The sequence below is a fragment of the Aptenodytes forsteri genome, unplaced genomic scaffold (genome assembly GCF_000699145.1).
Source record: "Aptenodytes forsteri isolate BGI_AS27 unplaced genomic scaffold, ASM69914v1 Scaffold352, whole genome shotgun sequence".
NCBI classification, from domain to species: Eukaryota; Metazoa; Chordata; class Aves; order Sphenisciformes; family Spheniscidae; genus Aptenodytes; species Aptenodytes forsteri.
In genome coordinates this window covers 1245961-1267295 of record NW_008794860.1, presented here as the reverse complement: position 1 = coordinate 1267295, position 21335 = coordinate 1245961, and the positions used below count along the sequence as shown (strand labels likewise).

The 21335-nt window shown below is 36.1% G+C and overlaps 1 protein-coding gene across 1 annotated transcript in view; it reads left to right on the top strand.

The window, feature by feature from the left end:
- Positions 1 to 321: 321 nt before the first annotated feature.
- Positions 322 to 21335, top strand: part of DYNC2H1 (dynein cytoplasmic 2 heavy chain 1) — a 202261-nt gene continuing 181247 nt past the window's right edge. Inside the window, exons 1-20 of the mRNA XM_009274630.1 lie at positions 322 to 538; positions 2421 to 2591; positions 3582 to 3717; positions 4042 to 4160; positions 4726 to 4870; positions 5656 to 5888; positions 6140 to 6274; positions 6372 to 6485; positions 6680 to 6791; positions 6967 to 7091; positions 8413 to 8588; positions 9970 to 10165; positions 11365 to 11460; positions 13295 to 13447; positions 13558 to 13656; positions 15777 to 15916; positions 16004 to 16232; positions 16698 to 16825; positions 18787 to 18902; positions 20139 to 20266. Coding sequence (XP_009272905.1) covers positions 338 to 538; positions 2421 to 2591; positions 3582 to 3717; positions 4042 to 4160; positions 4726 to 4870; positions 5656 to 5888; positions 6140 to 6274; positions 6372 to 6485; positions 6680 to 6791; positions 6967 to 7091; positions 8413 to 8588; positions 9970 to 10165; positions 11365 to 11460; positions 13295 to 13447; positions 13558 to 13656; positions 15777 to 15916; positions 16004 to 16232; positions 16698 to 16825; positions 18787 to 18902; positions 20139 to 20266 — 2952 coding nt within the window. The 5' untranslated portion in view covers positions 322 to 337. The remainder of the gene's footprint in view (positions 539 to 2420; positions 2592 to 3581; positions 3718 to 4041; positions 4161 to 4725; positions 4871 to 5655; positions 5889 to 6139; positions 6275 to 6371; positions 6486 to 6679; positions 6792 to 6966; positions 7092 to 8412; positions 8589 to 9969; positions 10166 to 11364; positions 11461 to 13294; positions 13448 to 13557; positions 13657 to 15776; positions 15917 to 16003; positions 16233 to 16697; positions 16826 to 18786; positions 18903 to 20138; positions 20267 to 21335) is intronic.

Here is a 21335-nt window from a genome sequence, read left to right as displayed (position 1 = left end):
CGCCCTCCTCGCTCAGCCTGGCGTGCCTGCCGATTACCGAGCGCGTCGACCGCTGCCTTTCTCCCCGCCGGCGGCAGCAGCGCGGCGCTTGCCCGTCGCCACCCGGACCAAGCTCGCGACCCCGCCAGGGCCGCCATATTGAGTCACCATAGTGACGGGTCCTGGCAACGCAGGGACGCCGGGAGGCCTCGGGCCTCGCCTTGTGCCCCGGCGAGAGCCGCCGTCCTTCCCGCCGCCCGCCCTTTGGGTCTTCTCCCGTCAGCCCTCCATGTACTCCCGTGGGGTTCTGGATCCACCCCCGCCTTGACCCTGCCTGACGAGGGTGCGTCCTGCCAGCATGGCCGGGGAGGGAGACAAGAGGAAGCGCTTTATTTCAGCCACGGCTGCTAACTACTTCGGACTGGATCCAGCTGTGGGTCCCGCTGCCCTGGCCGCGGGGCTCCATTCCCGTCCGGAGCTGACCAACTTCCTCGACGACGGCAATGAGTTCCTCCTCGTCGTGCAGCACTCGGGCACCCAGCTCGCCGCGTCCAACAAGGTACCGTAGTGTCCAGCCGAGTGTGTGCAGGCACCTATGGATCCAGCATGTCCACCGCATCCCAGTGTTCGACTGGGGATGCAGAGCCTGGAGTCCAGCCCAGGTTTAGTGGTCATAAAAGACTGGTATCTGATTCGGGAGACATCTTCCTACTGCGAATATCTATGCTGGTCTCAGTGTCTGCTGCATAAATTACTGGCCCAAGAGTCTGTGAAGACTGGTCAGCCGTGTGATATATTTGTTAGTGGACTGTGCCCACGCTGATATGTAGTTTTAGTGTGCTGTATATTGTCACTGTGTGAATGTAATGCAGCCTGGAGAATGGCATGTTATCTTGCTGCAAATGCCAGGTGGAGTCTGATGTACAGGTTGTTCCTGGGCAAGGGTGCATGCAGGTGACTGGAAGGATTGCATTGCCAATGTCCAGGCAGGAAACGTGGCCCAATATGCGGCACATTGGCTGATATTTGACAAGTCCCAAGGTGGCTGTTTGTCCAAATCATGCATTTTGCAGATTGATGTGTCCAGCTGTGAGCAAATCTGAGGTTCATTGTGTGAAATGTCCTGCGCTGAGTGTTTGTGTTCAGTGAGTGACTCATCCAAGTGATACCATGGGGTGTGATGTGCAGGGAATATCACCATGTAATCAGGACACGGTGTGGTGCCTGCCACACGGAGTGTAGAGGCAAAGCACGGGTCTTGACGTGCGACCCATCATTCTGCTGTGAGACCAGGGACGTAGTGTCTGTTATGTCAGTGACAGATTTTTTCTGCACTGAAGACTAGTATAATGGGTCGTTAACATATGAACTGCTGTGTGGACCAGTAACTTACATACCTCCTGGTGTAATCGTCTGTGTAGCCTGTGAAGTCTAGTGCATGCTATATTCATGCAAGAATGAACATTTACATGTACCAGTTTTCTGGGGTGTGCTGCTGAGCCACTGTCTAGTATACAAAGCTACTGTCAGCAGCTATGGAAGATCAGATGCATATTGGGGCTATAATGTATACCTGTTGTCTCAGTGAAATGATGTCTGTAGGTCTTGGGCTAAAGACTTGATACGAAAGTAAAACTGATACTGTCCAGTAAAATTGAAAGCTGTTCTTACCAGCCTTCTATTTCTTTTAACAGAAAAAAAAGTTCACAGATGTTTACAATTGCACAGAGTTTGGGATTTCAGCTAGCGTATCTTTTTGCTATTGTTTTATCGAATATTTAATAATGTTCTCCTGTTTTATGAATTCTCCTCGGCCACAAATAGTTTCAATAATTGATTTTATGGCAATTTTTGAAACTTTACCCATAAGTTGGACTGTGAAGGGAATGAGAGTCATGTTACAACTTATGATTTTACTGATGAAGGAACGCACCTTTTTCTGTCCTTGAGAAATGTATGAATTGCAGTAGAGTTATGTATTTACAGACTCAGGAGAACAATAATGAATATTTAGAAAAATATTCCCAAAGTTATGTAGTGTAAAAATGCAATTAAAAAGACAGACTTCATGCTTAGTTTTCTCTAGGCACAAGAGGGAGTTTCTGGTTTGTCCCCAGAAAGTGGTAAATGGAGTTTTCAAAATCAAAATAGCATAAATAATTATTGTATTTACAGATATTTTATAATGAAAAAGGCATTACACATTTTATATTGGAGTTCAGGTTCCTATGAACTCAGGGATAAATGTAATAAAAGTTTTCATTTTCTGTGCCATTCAGATACTACCAGAATGATATCAGACCCCATAGGGAGTAATATGGTATTTTATATTTTTTTCTTGATGTAATCAAGAAAATTTGTGTAAATGTTGTACGTAATTTAGTATAATATGCAGTCAATGACAGTTTTCTAAACAAATCCTGTCTTCTTGATTATTACAGATTGAAGCTACTGATTCAAAGAATAATGTGTTGGTGTTCTTTAAGCTGCGACCTGATGTAATTACAGAAGATAATCTTCATAGTAATATTCTTGTGTCATCTATGCTAGATTCACCAATTAACACCCTTTATCAAGCTGTACGACAAGTTTTTGCACCAGTATTACTGAAGGTTAGCAATATACTAATTTAAATGTTCTGTAGATTTATACTGAAACATTGAATTTCCATAGGATGGTAACTCTTCTGAGATAAATATTTTATGTTTTAAAAATAAAATATTTTAAGAGCTTAAATAATGGATGATAGTTTTAATTTCTAAGTTAAAGAAGGTACTTCACCTCCTATCAGTAAGGATGAGAGGAGGATTCTGGTCATACATATGCTTGACTAGAAATGTGGAATACACTGGGCAGTGGTGGTTAATGGAGACAGCAGCTCCTTACCTCCTTTCCACCAGTAATTCCAGTCTTGTGTCCTTTTCTTGTTTTAGATATTCTTATATTTTATATGAAATGCATAGGTCTGTATCATGCAAACTATTATTCTATAATACGTGGCAGATAGGTGTGCTAGACTCTAGATTACTTTGTACAACTGCATTTTTCGTAGTTTTGCTTTTTTAAAATGTTCTGAGGCTTTTCTTTCTCTTCCGTTAAAGAATATATTTCCTTTGTGGATTTTTTGTCAAAAATGATGACCATGGCTATATTTTATAAGCTGAACAAGCAGAGTTGCACTATTTAAATATTTTTAATTTCTTGTATGTCATAATATTAATAAAATAATTTTAGAAAAACACAATAACTTTTAATATTTGATTCTAGCAATTTCCAGATTCTACTATAGAAGTAGATTCCAAATTTAAACTTAACAGAATTCATTAACAAAGAATTTTGAACACATTTTCAGAGTGCCTTTATAAACCAAACAACTGACATTTGATTTTGTGATAAAAAATTTTTTACAGTATTATGCTGAGTTGTTAAGTGAAAAGAATGAGGTGCTTTCCGTGACTTTAAGAAAAATAGATTATTACATTGTCCCATCGTGTGGTAGGTTACTGCTATTAATCTGAATAATTATTTTTTTTTTAAGATTAATGGGAGGAAAATAGTAATTGTTCTATCACGAGTCACAATTTTTGAAATTTTCATTGCAGGATGAGAGATGGAGTAAAACATTTGATCCCAAACTCCAGAAACTTTTAAGTGAGCTTGAAGCTGGCTTGAGTACTGTTCTCAGAAGATCAGATCCTAATTACACAGGAACAAAATTCAGTGAAGATGATGTGCGAGGTTTGTTTCGCAATTACGTCTTTTATAGTTAATTTTAAATTAGGAGTAAATAATTTATTTACAGGTTGAGTTTTCAGTCTTCATTATCCCAGTGACTGCAGAATGTGAAATATAACAAGTTGCAGTGAGTAAATTGGAATTAGTCATGATCAGCTCTGGTCTCTTGGTATGAACTTGATACGACATCTAGTCAGAGTCAGAAGTTGAAGGATAATTACATAACCATATAGTAAAAATTTGCTTTAGAAAGTTATGTTCTGATTGAAAATATTTTGTGACCATTCATGTATTTCATATTAAAACATTTTCCATTATTATTTGCAGCTATACTTACACCAACAGATGAATTTCAGTTCTGGATAGAATGTGCTCATCATGGAAGTAAATGGTGTAGTAAAGAGAGAGCTTCTCATTTTAAAGACCTATTTGAGGACATTGCAAAAGTATGTTTTCTTTTGTGTGATCAGTAATATATTTGTAGACTTAGAAAAAAACACTCTTCTTATGAAATACATGTCAGTATATGTACACTCTTTTCAAATATATGAGTATATAACTATATAGTTATTTTTTTTTTAGGCAAAATTTTACTTTACATTCATGTAGTTTCTAATGACAATGGTGCAGGGGAATGCCAACATTTAATTGGGAGCAGATTTGACCACTGAATACTAAGAGCTGCTGTAGAAATACAACAGTATGCTACAGTTTGTGAACTAGAAATTGACTCATGAAATTATAAAAAGGAAAACTGAAAATGCAGATGACGAATGCCATCATGCAAAATTTTTGGCATCTGTAAAGCGCTTCCTTGAATAGCACTTCAGATATCAATGCACTCTTCACATGAATAAACTTACACAAATGCTTGTTTTTTGAGAGGATTATGCCATATTCTGGTAAGCAATAAACGCCAGGAAACTATAGCAATTGCCAGCTTCAGAAAAGTATATATGTTTCTACAGTACTAGTTGCAAAGTAATCGTATTAAGGATATTTTTTTTCTAGGATTATTACAACTTGGATAGTCTCTCATTATTTGAAGTTGTGGATTTGGTGGAGACTACCAAAGATACTGTTGATGGTGTGTGGAGACAAACAGAACATGATCCTTATCCACAGCCACGCATGCATAATCTCTTGGATGTAATAGGTAAACCTTTATGCAGTCTTTATTAAATGAACAGTTGAGAAAAAGTAAAATGAATCCTTGAGCAGAGACCTTCTTCCTCCTAAAGGCACCAGTGGTAACCTAAAGCATTAAGGTGCTTTCTTCTTGTAATTATGATCCATGAATATTATTTGCCTTACAGTATGCAATAGTTCAGCCAGTTCTGGTAGATGCCTTCATACATGCTTAGGAAGATGATAGATAGTAACAAGATGGAGTTGGATACCTTTCAGCCTGTGGACTGGATTTGTCTTGTTTCTGTTTGACTCCTTGTCTTCCTCTCAGAGGAGAAAATTTATTTACATAACCCCCCATTTGAAGGTTGATTCAGTCTGTGTGGAGGTGAGAGCAGGACGTGCAGAGAGGTTGCTTCTCTCATTCTCTCAACAGCAGTCCTACGTTCTGGGGCAGGCATAAGACAGTGAGTTTGTCTGCTGCTGCCAGATGTGTGTGTGCATGAGGGAAAGGATTGCTGGGCGCAGCCAGCTACTGCCATTACTGCTGATAAAGACAGGTGCTTGTGCGTGGATTCCAGAATCCAAATCCATCAGCTTCTGATGTTGGACCAGCCTCTGTTTCAGTTGGAGATGTTTAAGAGATTTATTGAATCTGAAACAAAATAATCAGTTATTGATACATTTGTGTGGTTTGAAATCAAGATGTTACACTGTTTTTTTAAATATGTGATTGGAACGTGGTGTAGCGTTTAAAGGAATTATTTTAAACAAACATAACATATTGCTTTTGTATACTTTTTTTTGTTCTAGGTGGCTCGCTAGGTAGATATGTTCAGAGAAAACTAGCAGCTTTGAATTTGTGGGAGGATGCTTTTCACAGTGTTAAAGAAAATGTAAAGGCTGGCATCTTGATTTGTGAGCAGTGGGTGTCAGCTTGTGAGTACCTAACTGGACAACTGTGGCAACGTTATACTCTACATCCATGGAAAAATGAGAAATATTTCCCTGAATCGTTAGCCAAACTTGGCAAACGTCTTGATGAGGTAGAGATTTGAATTATACACATTTATTTCATTAGACAGAATTAAACAATATTGTTTTAAGTTAAAAAAGCGCATTAAAACACTTTTATAGCCTTTTCAGATAGCATTCCATAATCCATGTTTGCCTGAGCCTGTCAAAAGTTTCTTGTAAAAAGGAGAGGGATGGGATGTGCTGCTTGTGCTTTTTGCTTCTAAATACAAGTTTTATGTAAAAATATGTTGGATATATCAAATATTTATTTCCCTTATAGGTGCTAACTGTTAGAACACTGCATGAAAAACTTACATTCTTTCTGCCAGCTGGAGAACAAAATGCTTTACATCTTGTCCAAGTGTTTGAACCCTTTGCTGGCCTAAATCCTGTACACTATAATCCTTACACAGAGGTATAATGCTTATTTTTAATTTATTCACATTTTTTCTGTGACTTTTTATGATGTGTATGGATAGTCCTAAACTAACCTATGAAGTCATTATCTCTAGCCATTATGGAAAGCAGCAGTCTCTCAGTATGAAAGAATTATTGCACCAGCGGAACAAAAAATAGCAAGCAAACTGAAGAAATTTATTTCAGAAATTCAGGACAGTCCTCAGCAGGTATGGGTATTTTTGTAGTCTGAAAACTTCCCTAAAGATAAAGTTATTTAATTCTTAAGTAGTCAGTTTAGAGCACAGGAATAAGTTCTTAGAGCCAAAGACAGTACTTATGAACAGCACTAATGAGTAGTGTCAGAATATGTTCAATTTTTTTTCAGAAGAAAGAGATAACATTTTTAAACTTCATATTCCAGCTTCTTCAAACATTTCAGAAATATAAGGAACTGATAAAGCATCCAAATATAGGCAAAGAATTGCTTTTTGAAAGGGAAACATTGCTAGCAAGACTTCAAGATTATGTCAAAGGTAAAAATGTGTTTAAAAGTATTTAATTGCATTAGTTCTTTTTGCAAATACTAGAATTCTTTATTTACTTTTAGAATTTTGTCAGTATCCCTAGTATATTTTTATAACTACAATAATAATTTTAAGCTTGTTCTATAAGGTTTCTGGTCTAACATGAATCTTTTGCTTGTGTTAGACTATCAGACAGATTTTGAAACTCGATGCCATGGTGTTCCTGGTGATGTTTCTGGACCACTGTCAGGCAAAAACCTTTCTGAAGTTGTCAATAATATTGTATGGGTACGGCAGCTGGAGATGAAGGTAACAGATTCCGTTACTGTTCAGACACAATATTATCATAGAACGTAAAATGTGGTATTTGAGATTTGTGGACTTCCCGAGAGTTATATAATCAAGATTCCTTATCAGTGGTGCTGCTTGCTAAGTTGAATTTTATTAACTGACCCAGAAGACAGTCTTTTCGTAATACACTGAACTTTCTGCTTTTATGACTCTAATTTTTTTTGGCAAAAAAAAAGACCAAAATTCTGAGAGGAGGTGTTTTTGTTAAATTTTACCCTCCAGTCTGCATTTTAAAATTGTATTTAAGATTTACAGATAGCCAGATTCTGACATCCTGATTCTCATTGTTATTGCTAACCTGTGTAGTGTCCCCTTGAAATCAAAGGGATTTCTTAGTAGTACTTTTTTCAGTCAGTGCCTGCCAGGCAATTTATTACAGAGACTGTAGTAAAAGTAAATGTTAAACGATTCTGTGTTCTCTTACAACAGAATGAGTTTAAAATATATTTGACTCTATTTTAACTTATATTATTTTTGTTAGTTTGTTACACTTTAGTTGGAAACTCTGGAACTTTTTTTGGAAAGTATTGACTAGTTAAAAGCAACATGTTTTCTGTAAACACAAGTGCCGTTTACAATAACTATAGATTTGAATGAGAATAGAAGTTACTTATTCCAGAATAACTATTAGCCCAGTTTTTTGGCATTCACCTCTGATTTGCAGAAGTCTCAAGGGCCCATTTCAGCTGAATGTGACGAAGGGCGGAGGTCTTAAAAGTGTTACTTTGTTATGTGTCCTGCAGAGAGAAAAGCAGCAGCTCAGGTTTCACAATTATTTCTTCTGCTTAGTTTGCTAAAGACCTAGAGAGCAGTTCAGCTGTTGCGGTGTCAGTTGTGTGTCTACTTCAGGCTGTGCTAAGTTTTTTAATTGCTCTCAAATCTCCGCTGATTGTATTGACTAGGGTTTTGATTAATTTGTCCACATGTAGATGTGAAATCCCATTTGAAATACCTTTGAGTATTGGCATGGACCTTATAGATACAACAAAAGATGCATTGGAGATCTGTACCTTTATGGAGAATTAAATAAAGACCAGGTGGGATACTCTGGGATATCTTAATAGTGGTAGACACTTGTGGTAGACAACTTATTCGGACCCAATTTACTGTAATGGGAATTTGAACATCTGGGACACAATTCAGGATTCACTTTTCTTTTTCTAATCTGTTTTTGAATCCTACTTTGATGTTTTATAATACTGATTGTTATTGTGGTGATTTTTATTTTCTAATTAAATACTGGGAAGTTAACCTTCCTTTCTTTGTGATTGTGTTTAAGGTGGATGATGCTATCAAGCTGGCAGAGGTTCTTCTGTCTGACTTGTCTGGATTTCAAACTTTTCATCAAAGTGCAGATTCTTTTCTGGAACAGTTAAAAGTATATGAACAAGAACAATTTGATGATTGGTCTAGGAATATCCAGTCAGAATTATCAAATCCCAAATCAGGACTTTGGTAAATACATTTTTGTTTAAATAATGTTTATGCTGAAATCTGTAGTGTGGTGTAATTCAGTAGAACATGACAAAGGAAATAAATTTTACAGAACTGAGAATGAGTGGAGAAACAGAGAGTTCATTATCATTTCATCTTTCTGCCAGGCTTAGTTGGTAGGGTGAAGTATACAGTTAATAACTAATCTTGCAGTTTCTAGTAGCACCTGGAATGAAAGCAATGTTTGGTTTGCTTATTGTTACTACTTGTTATCCATTGTAATCCATATAGTGATAATGTCTAGAAACCAGATGAGGTTAGAGTATAGCTGTGATATACAGATGACATGTAGAGTAACAAATGAATTGCTATTCACAAGAAATTCTGCAGTCTAAATAGAGCAGGTGAAAGAAGTGTCTGAAAATAAATCTCATGAATGGTGTTCCCCAAAATAATGAAATTACTTTATGGGATATTAAAATATATTTTAACAATTTTTTTTTTAAATTTATTAGCCACATAGCCTCTGACTGCACCTCTGAGTGTTGCAAACTTTCTTTGAAAAAAGAGTTTGTCCACAGTTTCAGAGGGTGCAGGAGTTGATACTTATATGTAAACTTTTATTTTATGACAAACACTCAAATATAACAAATAAGCAGATTCAGCACTCCAATATATAATAGCCATCTAATTTATTAGTACCATAGAATTTTGTTATTGTGAGATTTTAAAAGTTGCGAAGAGATTAATTAAAAGGAAAAGAAAAGAGGTAGCTCACTGCAAAGGGGAATGCAATGGATATGGGAACTAGAAAAACATGAGAAAAAAAGTGAAAAAAATGAGTAAAGCTGAAGTTTTTATGAAAGAAGCCTAAAAGGATGATGGTAGAAGCATTACTACAGTAGAAAAAAAAATTGGACTAAAATCTAAAGATAGGCTGATGTTCTTATTAGCATCTGATTATATATATATATAAAACATTTCACTGATCCAAGTCCTGGTTCTTAGACTGGTTCCCTCAGAGAATTTCTTTGCCTTTGCAGTGTTGAAGGCTGGTGCCTGTAAAGTGCCTGCTTGAGAGAGAGAGTATGATGGGTTCGGTGGTTTTGAGAAATACTGTCTAGCTGTGAGTTACATGTTAACTATTGTAACAGGCCAGAAAAACTTTGTGAGCAAAACCAATAGGCATTGTTCATTTTTTCTTGTCTTCACTGGCTTTGAATTAAGAGAAAGGTTACTAGAATAACTTCTGAGTAAATTAAAATGTTAATAAACCTAGAAAAATGTAATAGAATGACATCAAGCTATTTAGACTTGTTTATTATATTATTATAAAATGCACCTAAGAAAGGATCAATATCAAATTATATTCAATAATACGTTTAATTTGATTTTGGTTTAGCATCCAAGCTAATAGTCCTGTAATGGAGTTGGATCATGTTTTTGGAACATTAAACATACTTTATTCAGATCGTTTGGTGACTCTCCTAAGAGAAGTACGTCAGCTATCAGCACTTGGTTTTGCTATACCGGCTAAAATACAGCATGTTGCAAACACTGCACAAAAGTTCTGTAAGCAGGCGGTCATCCTCAAACAGGTATAAGATTAAATGTCATAATAACTTCCTGTTCTGACTTCCCAGCTTTAGTAGTAGAACATTTCTAGACTATTATCTTTTCTGACTGTGTGGTTAAGCTTTTTGCTGTGTTTGTCTGCATGAAAGTGACTTGTTTCTTGAACAAATTAACTGAGTCCTTAAAAGACACCAAAAATAAAGAAATGCTTTACAATTTCGGAATGTGTCTTTTTTTGAAACCAAATGAATTATAGTATTAAAGCCATATGAACTTACTGTATGAGTATACAAAAATAAGACAAGTAATTCGTTGATCTCCTGGTTTTAGTCTCAGTTTCTGATTATTATAACTGATGGAAAATGTCATAAAATGGACCAGCTTGTCCTCACCATTGCTAGTTTTCAACTGAAAATATATGAATAAGTATTTTAATGGAAATGTGTGTTTGGTTTTTTGGGGGGTTATTTTTTGATTGGACTCAATGCTACATAAGTTTTTATTGGGCTTATATTTCAGTTGAAATACCATGTCAAGTTTTCTTCTGTTACTGTAAGATGCAAGAATACATATGTATATATTGGTAAAAATTCTTATGTAGATACATAAGCTCAATTCAGTTTCACATGAAGTGTCATTGGTGTCTGAGATACCTGCACAGCTAAGGCAGAGATGACACAAGACCTACAAGATAGCCATGCATCTGTATCATTGACAGGTGCTCAAGTTGGAAACCTTAGTCATCTCAAAAGGCACTAGATGTCTATGTGTGGACAACTAAACCAAGTTGTAGGGTATCCATCTTACTCCAGCTGCCAATCTGGAAGTAAATAGATCTTTTTTAGGTCTTGTGTCATATCCTGGTGGATGTCATGGATACTTGAAGGCCTCTGAAATGGCACTAGATGCCTACATTTGCATACAATAGTGGAACTGTTCCTCTTATAATAAATCAGAGGCTGAACCTTAAAGTGAAGTATAATCACCTCAGATATGTGTAAGTAGCAGTCGTTTTTGCTATAAGAATTCATCACTAGAAGAAGATAGGATCACGTTAGCATTGCATAGTACTTTATTTTTGTAAACATTTTACTAGTATAGTTAATTCTCATTTCTTAATGGTATTGATTGGGCAATACTTTCAGAAATATCCTGCATTATATTTATTGGCTTATAAATATTCTTATCTGTTCTTGTAAATTTAATCTCTCCATTTTTACAGGTGGCGCATTTTTATAATTCTATTGATCAACAAATGATTGAGAGTCAGAAGCCAATGATGTTACAGTCTGCTCTAGCATTTGAACAGATAATTAAGGTGAAAGAATTCCTCTTTCTTTGTATTTTTAATTTCAGTGGTATCTGTGCATATTCTGTGCTGCTTTTTCTGTGTTTATTGCTGGACTTTTTAACTACAGCCTTCCCCTACAAGCAACACCATCTGTTTAATTAGCATTTATTGAAATCAGTGAGCTTTTTTTTTTTTTATATTGTCATTTAAACAACTGCTTACTCCTTTTTACTTCAGATATTAACGTAATATGCTCTTTCGGGAATTATTTTTAGTGTTTGAATTTACACATGAACCTCAATGTGGTCAATTCCTTAATAGTTGGGAATGGAACTCCTGTTTTAACAGTTCTAAATGATATTATTTTGATCTATTTTAGTAAAAATGGCATATACTTTATTCTGGAGATAAATTAGTATTAAGGAATGGTTTCACTGTTTTGACTGTTATTAAATCTGTGGATTTTGTAATTCTCTTGAATATTTCTAATTCATGTTTGGTGCAGGTTGACAGTGGATAGTTTCCGGTTTAGATTAAGAACAGAGGATCTGTGGATCTACCTGATTATTGACTTATGCATTCAGTTTGTTACAGTGGGTTGGTGTTCAGACATAATACAGTTGCTCTGAGAAGAGGGGGTTTTTTTGTAATTGCTAAGGAGTTCACTATACTTAAAGAAGTTTTAGATTCTTTTAAGGAATTTGGAGCAATTTGGAGGAATTTACTTATTTATTTTCATTTTTCTGCTTTGAAGGGACAATACGAACTTAAAAATTACACTACTATCTACAGTTTTTTAACACCATATCTCTATTTTATGTCTGGAGAAACATGTTGTATATCATGAATTTCAGTTTGCTAGTTTTGATCAGTTTGAAGCACTCCACCCTCTTCCAGCACTCTTACAATGTGAGAATGGCTGGAGAATTATAACATGCCCATAAACTCTGTATTGGAGAAGAGAATAATGCCTCCAGGGCAAGCATTACAGAAACGATTGGAAACTCACTCCTGAGAACCATTGTGCAAGACAGAGTATAAGAATGGGGCTGAAAGTAGAAGGGTTGTTGGGGTTGGGACTAGTTCACACAAAATGGTGGAGAGTCCAGACCAAACTGTAGGTTCAAAAGTGCCCTGGAAAAAGTTCCCAAACTGTCTCTTAAATTTTCCTTGGGCTGGCTGCAGATTATGCCACAGATTCCTTTAGTGTGCAGACCCTAAGACAGTGATGGTGCAGAAGTGTTCAAAGGCACAACATATTCTCCTATTTGACGTGATTTCTGCCCTACATCTTTTAGGAATATGTCCAATTGTGGAACTTCAGATGCTTTTTTCTTCTGATTTTCTACTGTAAACTTAGCAAATGCATAAAACTCCCAGAATCTTGATAAAAAGCCCAGAGAAAAGGAACTCCCCAAAGCTGCTTATGAGTCAGTGGAATTTTACCTTGTAATTTAAAAAAATTATTTCATGATAAACAGGTGAAGTTGGATAGCAATTATTAGCGTGACATTTTGGGTTTTGGTCTCTGCAGAACAAAGAGGAAGGGAGGAGTTTAAGGTGTCCTCTCAGATTAAGATGTCTGCTTATGCATGTGGGGCAGGAGTCTTAACATCAGTGGATTTATTTCAAGGTCTGTTAAGTCTGGCATTAATGCTTCCCCAGTGCATTGATGTAGCTATAATGATATGCCCACGTGTCTGTGATTTGCCAGATTATTATGTCTCTAGTGCAGTAGTGAGAGGGAGGTCCTCCATTTTTTACTAGGAATAAACCCATCTTTCTCATATTATCAATTCTGTATGCTAGCTGGTAGACTATATTTGTCATTAAACCTTACAAAAGTTGTATGTTTTTCAAGCATTCAAAATCTGGTCCTGGAGGAAAGGCTCAAATAACATGGGATAATCCTAGAGAATTGGAAGCTTATATCCAAAAACTCAAAGCTGCTGCTGAACGGCTTTCCACTGAAAATAGAAAACTAAGGAAGTGGCACACAAACTTCATTGAAAAGGTATATTTTCCAGGTGAAATTGAAATCAGGTCTCTCATAGATTACTTTACCCTTTTTTTCATTTATGTGGTGATGAATGTGTTTATTATCCTTTACAATTCTTTTAACAGGTTATCTCTCTCATGAATATTGATCTACTTCGGCAGCAGCAGCGTTGGAAAGATGGACTCCAGGAGCTCAGAACTGGTTTTGCCAGCCTTGAGTCACAGGCAGGGTCTCATTATCATATTGCAAACTGTGAACATTTGACTTTTCAACAGTAATCAAGATTTAAGACTCAAGCATAGTATGATTGAATTAATTTTGATTAAGGAGTTACTAGCTAGCTCAGGAAAACTGACTGTGTACTACGTAGTTGATGCCAGATGTGAGGTAAAATCTCAGATGAGGAGGGTGAGGATAATCTTTTTTATGTAATACTAGTAATGGGAGAAGAAGAACACTTGGTCAGATGACAGGGGTTAGATGAAAAAATGGGAAAACCTTAGGTCATGTAGATCAGTTGTGTCTGAGCCATTAACGCAAGGTAAAATAAAGAAATTGGTACAGATATGAGTGATCCCCAGGCAGCATAGAACAAATGTATAAAATTTAGAATTAAAATGCATTTCTGCATGAAATAATGAAAAAGCCACATTTTTATTTGTTCACTTATCAGCTGTCAACTTTTAGAATAGAATCATAGAATCATTTAGGTTGGAAAAGACCCTTAAGACCATTGAGTAAGATGATTAAGATTTTGATAAAGAATGTCATCTTATTGAAGTAACTGGATGATATTACTATCACCTAAGCTATTTTGAGGTATCATTCAAGTCAGTTTAATTTTTCCTATAGCCTTCAACAATAATGGGACTATATTCTCAGATGTATGTGGTGTTCTCAGCCTTTTTAATGCAAACCCAGATTATTTTAGTTGTTATTTGCCAGTCAAATAAAGGCAGTGTTTTAATTGTATTTTTCTTATAATTTTTTCCATCTTCTCAAGATAATGTGAATAATAAATAAATGCATGGACTCAGCTTTTGGTTTGTAATTTCTTGTGAAATTTAGTTTGCAAATTTTTATTTTTAAGTCAGTATATTTTCTTAAAATTAATAGTCTATATTTGGTTTAAGATCTGTTTGAAAATTGTTTTGGTATTACAGAGTACTTTATATGGTAAATTAACTAAGCTGTATTCAGTCACTTTTTTTTATCCTTGACTAGAAGTGATAAAACTTAACCAAGTGTATCCTGTTTTCACCGTCCAAAATTACAAGATGGTATAGTGTTACTGCTGTTGTCATCAAGATTTTACATATTTCTTTAAAACCCCTATATATAATTGTCTTATGGCTTAATTGAGACCATTTCAAATTTTCTTACTGGAATCTTCCTGTTGGAAGAGTTCCTCCGGGCAGCCTTGAATTATAAGGCAGATCTTAACTGCGTAGCTTCCTGCAGCAACCTTGGACTGCCTCCAAAGCCCTGGCTGAAAATCTCTATCCAATTAAATAAGAAGAGAACCTGTTAAGCTGGAAGAAGTTTCTAATTTCTTTTTGAACTTGCATTGCCCTTTTGAAAACCCTTGGATGGCTTACCAGTGATCATTTACAGACTTGAGTGTATGATATGGCTTTACACATTCTTACAGTGCAATGTAGCAGATTCTAATGAAAATCTGAATTCTTTAAGATGAAATCTTATATCTACTTATTAGTTAACGTTGATCTGTGGAAACACACAAGAATTTTCTGAAATGCTGTTTAAAAGGTAGCTTACATATCATAGGAAAATTAAAAGTGTGATACAGGTTTAGATCTCTCATTCAGCCAGCTCTGTATCTTATTTCTAGCAGAGTCCCATGCATTTTAGGGTAACCTTGAAGAATCTCATAGTAAACCAATGGGGCATGAACCTCAGTGAAGTTGTTATGCTGGACTGCCCTACTGGTTTTATTTGGGTATTTTTTTTTATTCCTATATTCATTTGAAATAAATGTAATAGCTCTAGATCTTCTTAATATTCAAACTGGTCATAGAATCATAGAATCATAGAATATCTTGAGTTGGAAGGGACCCATAAGGATCATCAAGTCCAACTCCCTGCTCCTTGCAGGACTACCTAAAACTAAACCATATGACTAAGAGCATCATCCAGACGCTCCTTGAACTCTGACAGGCTTGGTGCCATGACTACTTCCCTGGGGAGCCTGTTCCAGTGGTGTGATACTTCTTTGAATTTTACTAAAATCCTGGTCTTCAGGCATTGTACTGTGCTCAGTTTCAGATTATAATTATGGTTTGAGGAATAAAATAAAATAAAAATAAACATTGTTAAATTTTAGGGTTTCAAATCATGTGATATGAAAGCTTGGAGACAGCACTGGAATCATCAACTTTACAAAGCTCTGGAGCATCAGTATCAAATGGGCTTAGAAGCACTCAATGAGAATTTACCAGAAATAAATATTGACCTAACATTCAAGTAAGATTTTTTTTTCCTATTAAGAAAGTATTCTGACTCGGATTACATTCAAGTATTAGTTTTTGTATGATTTGTTTCACTTTTTAGGCAAGGCCGGTTGCAATTCAGACCTCCTTTTGAAGAAGTACGAGCTAGATATTACAGAGAAATGAAGAGATTCATCTCCATTCCAAATCAGTTTAGGGGAGTAAGTGAAGTAGAAGAAGAGTCTATATTCACTGTTATGACTGAAAGAAATGCAAATGGATTTCTGACCGCTTTCAGCAAAGCAGAGGATTTGTTCAGAAGGCTGACAGAAGTTTCTAATCAGTTCAAGGTATTTTCAATATTTGACTGACTCATACTTTTTTTTTTTTTTAGATTTGTGTCATTTTAAGCTTCAGACATTCTAGAAGTAACTGAGCAATGACATTTGTGCATTATTGTCCTTTTCTGAAAGGCATATAAGCAAAAGCTTAGAAAGTCCATCCATATTAAGCCAACCACTTAAGCACATACCTAGCTTGAAGCATATGTTCCCATTGAAAGCTCAGTATTATAGCTGTCTTTTTACTCTTGTTCAAAATCTGTTTTGATTATCCTTAAATGTGTGAATATGTCAAACCATTTTGTACCTCCTGATTTTTGCACTAAGAGAATCTGTAGGTAATTGAAGGAACACAATGGTTAAAGAGAATGTAGCTTGAAAACGTTATTAAAGTATTTTAATATTATTGAGAAACAGAGTTTTTTAATCTGGAAAATATTTCTTTTCCATGAAATCAAAAATAATGTTGAAAAGGAATGGATCGTAATTGGCCAAGTAGATATGGAAACTCTGGTGAAGACACATCTTTCTAGCAAACAGGACTGGGAAAAAAACTTCAAAGCATTAAAAGTGAGAGGGAAAGAAGCAGAACGTCTTCCAAGGTATAGTGTAACTCTATTCTTTTGTTTGAATAACATATTCTATCAGATACTTTAAAGATAATAGTAAAATAGAAATATTCTTTTTATGTGGAGATACAGATAGAATTTCAAGTGGTTTTAAAATATTGATGTACTTTTTAAATGTTTAGATTTTTGTTTTTCAGTTTTATTTTTAGACACTTATTCCCTTTTATCTGTGCAGCCTTCTCTGAAAACTTTTAATGTCTTCCTTCGATATGATGGGAAACCCCCTCAAAATTCAGGGTGGATTCTGAAATATTACAAAACACGGTGATATTTTAACAATTCATAGAATCATAGAATCATTAAGGTTGGAAGAGACCTCTAAGATCATTGAGTCCAACTGTCAACCCAACACCACCATGCCCACTAAACCATGTCCCTAAGTGCCTCATCTACACGTCTTTTAAATACCTCCAGGGATGGGGACTCCACCACTTCCCTGGGCAGCCTGTTCCAAGGTTTAACCACTCTTTCAGTAAAGAATTTTTTCCTCACGTCCAATCTAAACCTCCCCTGGCACAACTTGAGGCCATTTCCTCTTGTCCTATTGCTAGTTACTTGGGAGAAGAGACCGACACCCACCTCGCTACAACCTCCTTTCAGGTAGTTGTAGAGAGCGATGAGGTCTCCCCTCAGCCGCCTTTTCTCCAGGCTAAACAACCCCAGTTCCCTCAGCCGCTCCTCATAAGACTTGTTCTCCAGACCCCTCACCAGCCTCGTTGCCCTTCTCTGGACACGCTCCAGCACCTCGACGTCCTTCTTGTAGTGAGGGGCCCAAAACTGAACACAGTAGTTGAGGTGCGGCCTCACCAGGGCCGAGTAGAGGGGCACGATCACTTCCCTACTCCTGCTGGCCGCACTATTTCTGATACAGGCCAGGATGCCATTGGCCTTCTTGGCCGCCTGGGCACACTGCTGGCTCATGTTCAGCTGGCTGTCAACCAACACCCCCAGGTCCTTTTCCGCCAGGCGGAATGTTTCCTTTTAGCCAAGTTCTGTACATGTGGAGTATATGTGGCAGTTGGGAACAGACTTAGTAAATGTTTATACATTAAATAATTCCTGTATTTAAACACTTGATTACCTCTTATAACTTATAGCTTAAGATGTACTAGTGTAGGCTTTTATTCTTACATATATTCATATGGAATTCAGTGTATTGCATGGTTAGAGTTCTCAAATGAAACTGGTGGGAATCATGTTCAGAACAAGTAAAAGAGGTGACACTTCATGCAGGAGAATGGACTGGTAGAACCTGTTGTCTGAGTGATATTCTGAGTAGTAAATAGTTTCATGAGTTCAAGGACAGACTGCGGTGAATAGAAGAGAAATTGGCTGACGTGTCTTATAGCCAGAAACCACATGTGGCTGTGAAGTGCCATGATTTGAAAATAATTGGTGTTGAGGGAGGATACTCAGGAAAGTATCAAATAAGGTACCCCTTTTCTTAGTGTTCTTTAGGCATCTACTTATAGTCACTGTGAGATATTAGCTATGGGGCCTTGATATGACTCACTGTGGCTTTTCTTATGTTCTTAGGACTATTGAAGTCTGGGTTTCTCATGGAAATTAGAGATTTAAAGTCATGACTGTACAAATAAATAAAATATTTTTCTTTTTGAGTATAGAAATAGTCCTTTCGAATTTAGTGACATTGGTTATATAAAATCAAGTAATTTTCTAACTATTTGGAGGAGCAGAGCATTAAACCTTAGTCCCCATAAAACCGCATATATATGCCTAGTGTTTATAAATATTTCAATAATATAAGTAATTTTCCCAATAAGCTATGACTTTTATTTGTAGAATTATAAGGGAAATTTTTTCTAATTAGGCTACAAAATCAGGGTAAACTATAGACATGCATAGATCTTAGAGACATTGACACATAAGTATACTACTGAATATTTGCTATTTTTTAATCTTTTGTCTTGAAGCACCATCAGGATAGATTGTTTAACTGTTAATTGCAACCCTGTGAAAACTGTAATTGATGATTTCATCCAGAAGTTGTATGATGTTCTTGTCATTTCTTTGAGAAAATCTATTCAAGGTAAATAACTTTAATGAATACTGTTTTTTTTGTTTCTGTTGTACTTGCAGACTTTTGTGTTAATATAAATACTCTTTTTATTTAAGAAATATTTTACTCTTGGGCAGTGAGCTGCAGAAATCACAGTGCAGAGAAAGTAATCTGTTACTGATTTTTCACTACAGGCCTAATCTAAGACCCCTTGATGTCCATGTGCATCTTTCACATTCACTTGTTTTGGCCACATCTGTTCCAGATGTAAAAGAATACATATGAACATTATTTTCCTTGTTTCTTTTGTCTGGAGGAGTATTTCTTTGACGTTTGAGGGAGGAAAATTTCTTAGACGTTTGAGGGTAATTGAAGGAGGCATCATGAAACGTTGTAACTAAGAAAATTATTAGATTTTTCTTTCACAAATTGAAATACTTCATCAGGAGTCTTAAATAACCTAGGCTTATTCCACAGAGTTACTTGTCACTTAGATTGTCAAAATGCAGAGTGTTAAAGAGTGTTAAAATATTTCCCTGGTTTTGGGTGGTCTATCTATATCTGAAACAGGTAGAAAAAATGGAATAAGGTGTAGATGGTAAGAAATATCATTGCTTTGTGCTTTAAATATAACCATCAGCACAGGAAACACAGAACGGGGGTTGTGCAGAAAGTGAATTATTTCCATAACCTGAAAGATGAATCGTTTCCTGGAAGATGTATTATTTCCTGGAATTGTAGAGCTCCTTTCCCAGTGCCAAAAATATCTACCTTGGTAGGAAAATACAACATTATAGGTTAATCAGGCTTTTGTTTGTGAATCTGTTCAATGTTTAAAGCAAGGTGGCTTTAGTTAGTTAGTTTCTTTAAAAAAGAAAACCAAATAAAAAAACACCCCAAAACCCCCAAAACAATTTTAACATCTGTTTTTCTCCATTTACCCAAAAAAGACCTATACAGATTTTGAAAGTGTATAAAAAAATGCCTTAGGTATTTACGTTTAATTCTCAGAAGGGACTCTGATACTTACGGTCTAAATGATACACTGAACACTGGATTACATTTAAAAAACTATGTGTAAACACAAACATGCAATTTTTGCTGAAGCAGCATATAAAATTGGGGTCTGCAGTTTTTTAACCAAATACTTTGTGTACATTATCATATGTTATGACAATGTGGTATCACAGTACATTTGTCTAACTTGCATATTTATTACTACAAATATTTTCTCCATAACTTTGTTTTCCACATTTCTTTATATAGCTCACTTATATGATGTTTCTTCATTTCTCACTGATGCCATGGAAACATTAGTGGTTAGGCCCCAGACTGTAGACGAAATAGCAGAAGACAATTTAAAATATTTAAACCTGCATGAACGAAAAGAAGGGGTAAGATACTATTTTATCATATCCAGTACAACAGCTATCAAAAAATGTAATTTCTTTCTAATATGGAAACTTGTACTTAATGTAACTAGTTTAGAACATGCAGCGGTCCATGTAGCACAGTATTTTGTCTCCAGCAGTAGAATAAAGTGGCTACCTAGGGAAAAATATAAAAAAGAGGTAGCATATTTGATGCTTTCCCACATTTCTAGCCTCCAACCAGAACCTTTTTGAGTTTTATGTGGTTCCTGAGCATATAGTAACACTCGGATTTCTTTTCCACAACCTCACCTTGTCTCCTCTTGAAAGCAAATACACCTTTCACATCCAAAATATCCTCTGGTAAAATGTAGGTCGATTACCCATTAAATGAAGGACCCCTCCTTTTTTTCTTTTTTCAGCTGCCCTCTGTTAACTTCATACCATTTAAGTCTTACATTGGAAGAGATATGGAGCAATCAGTCACTATTCTTCCTTTTCATGACACATGACTGAACTGTTGTTTGTTGTGTCCGGTATCAGCCATTTCTTTTCTAGATTGAAGAGTTTTAGTTTGCCTAATCTTTTCTTATACCTAAGCACACCCCTAACTTCGATCATCCTTGTTGCCCTTTGGTAAGTCTTTCCTAGTTTTGCAATAACTTTTTTCTGTGGGACCAACAGAATTTTGCACAGTTCTTAAGATATGAACAAACCATGGATTTGTATGACGAAATAACAGTATTATCTCTTTTATTCTCTTTTTTATCTTTGTGACTCCTAAAATTTGTTTTACTTCCTACTGCTCGGATTAAGCTGGCATTTTTTTAAAACTGGCTGTCATAACCCAAAAAATCAACGCTGAACTGCAGTCGTTAGCTCAGAACTCAACTTGTACATGTGAAATTTATTTTTTTACATATATGTCACTTCATGGTTATCTACTTGAATTTTGTTTGTCACCGGTATCGTCAGTCACTATTTCTTAGAATCATAGAATCATAGAATAGTTTGGGTTGGAAAGGGCCTTTAAAGGTCATCTGGTCCAACCCCCCTGCCATGGGCAGGGACATCTTCAACTAGAGGTTGCTCA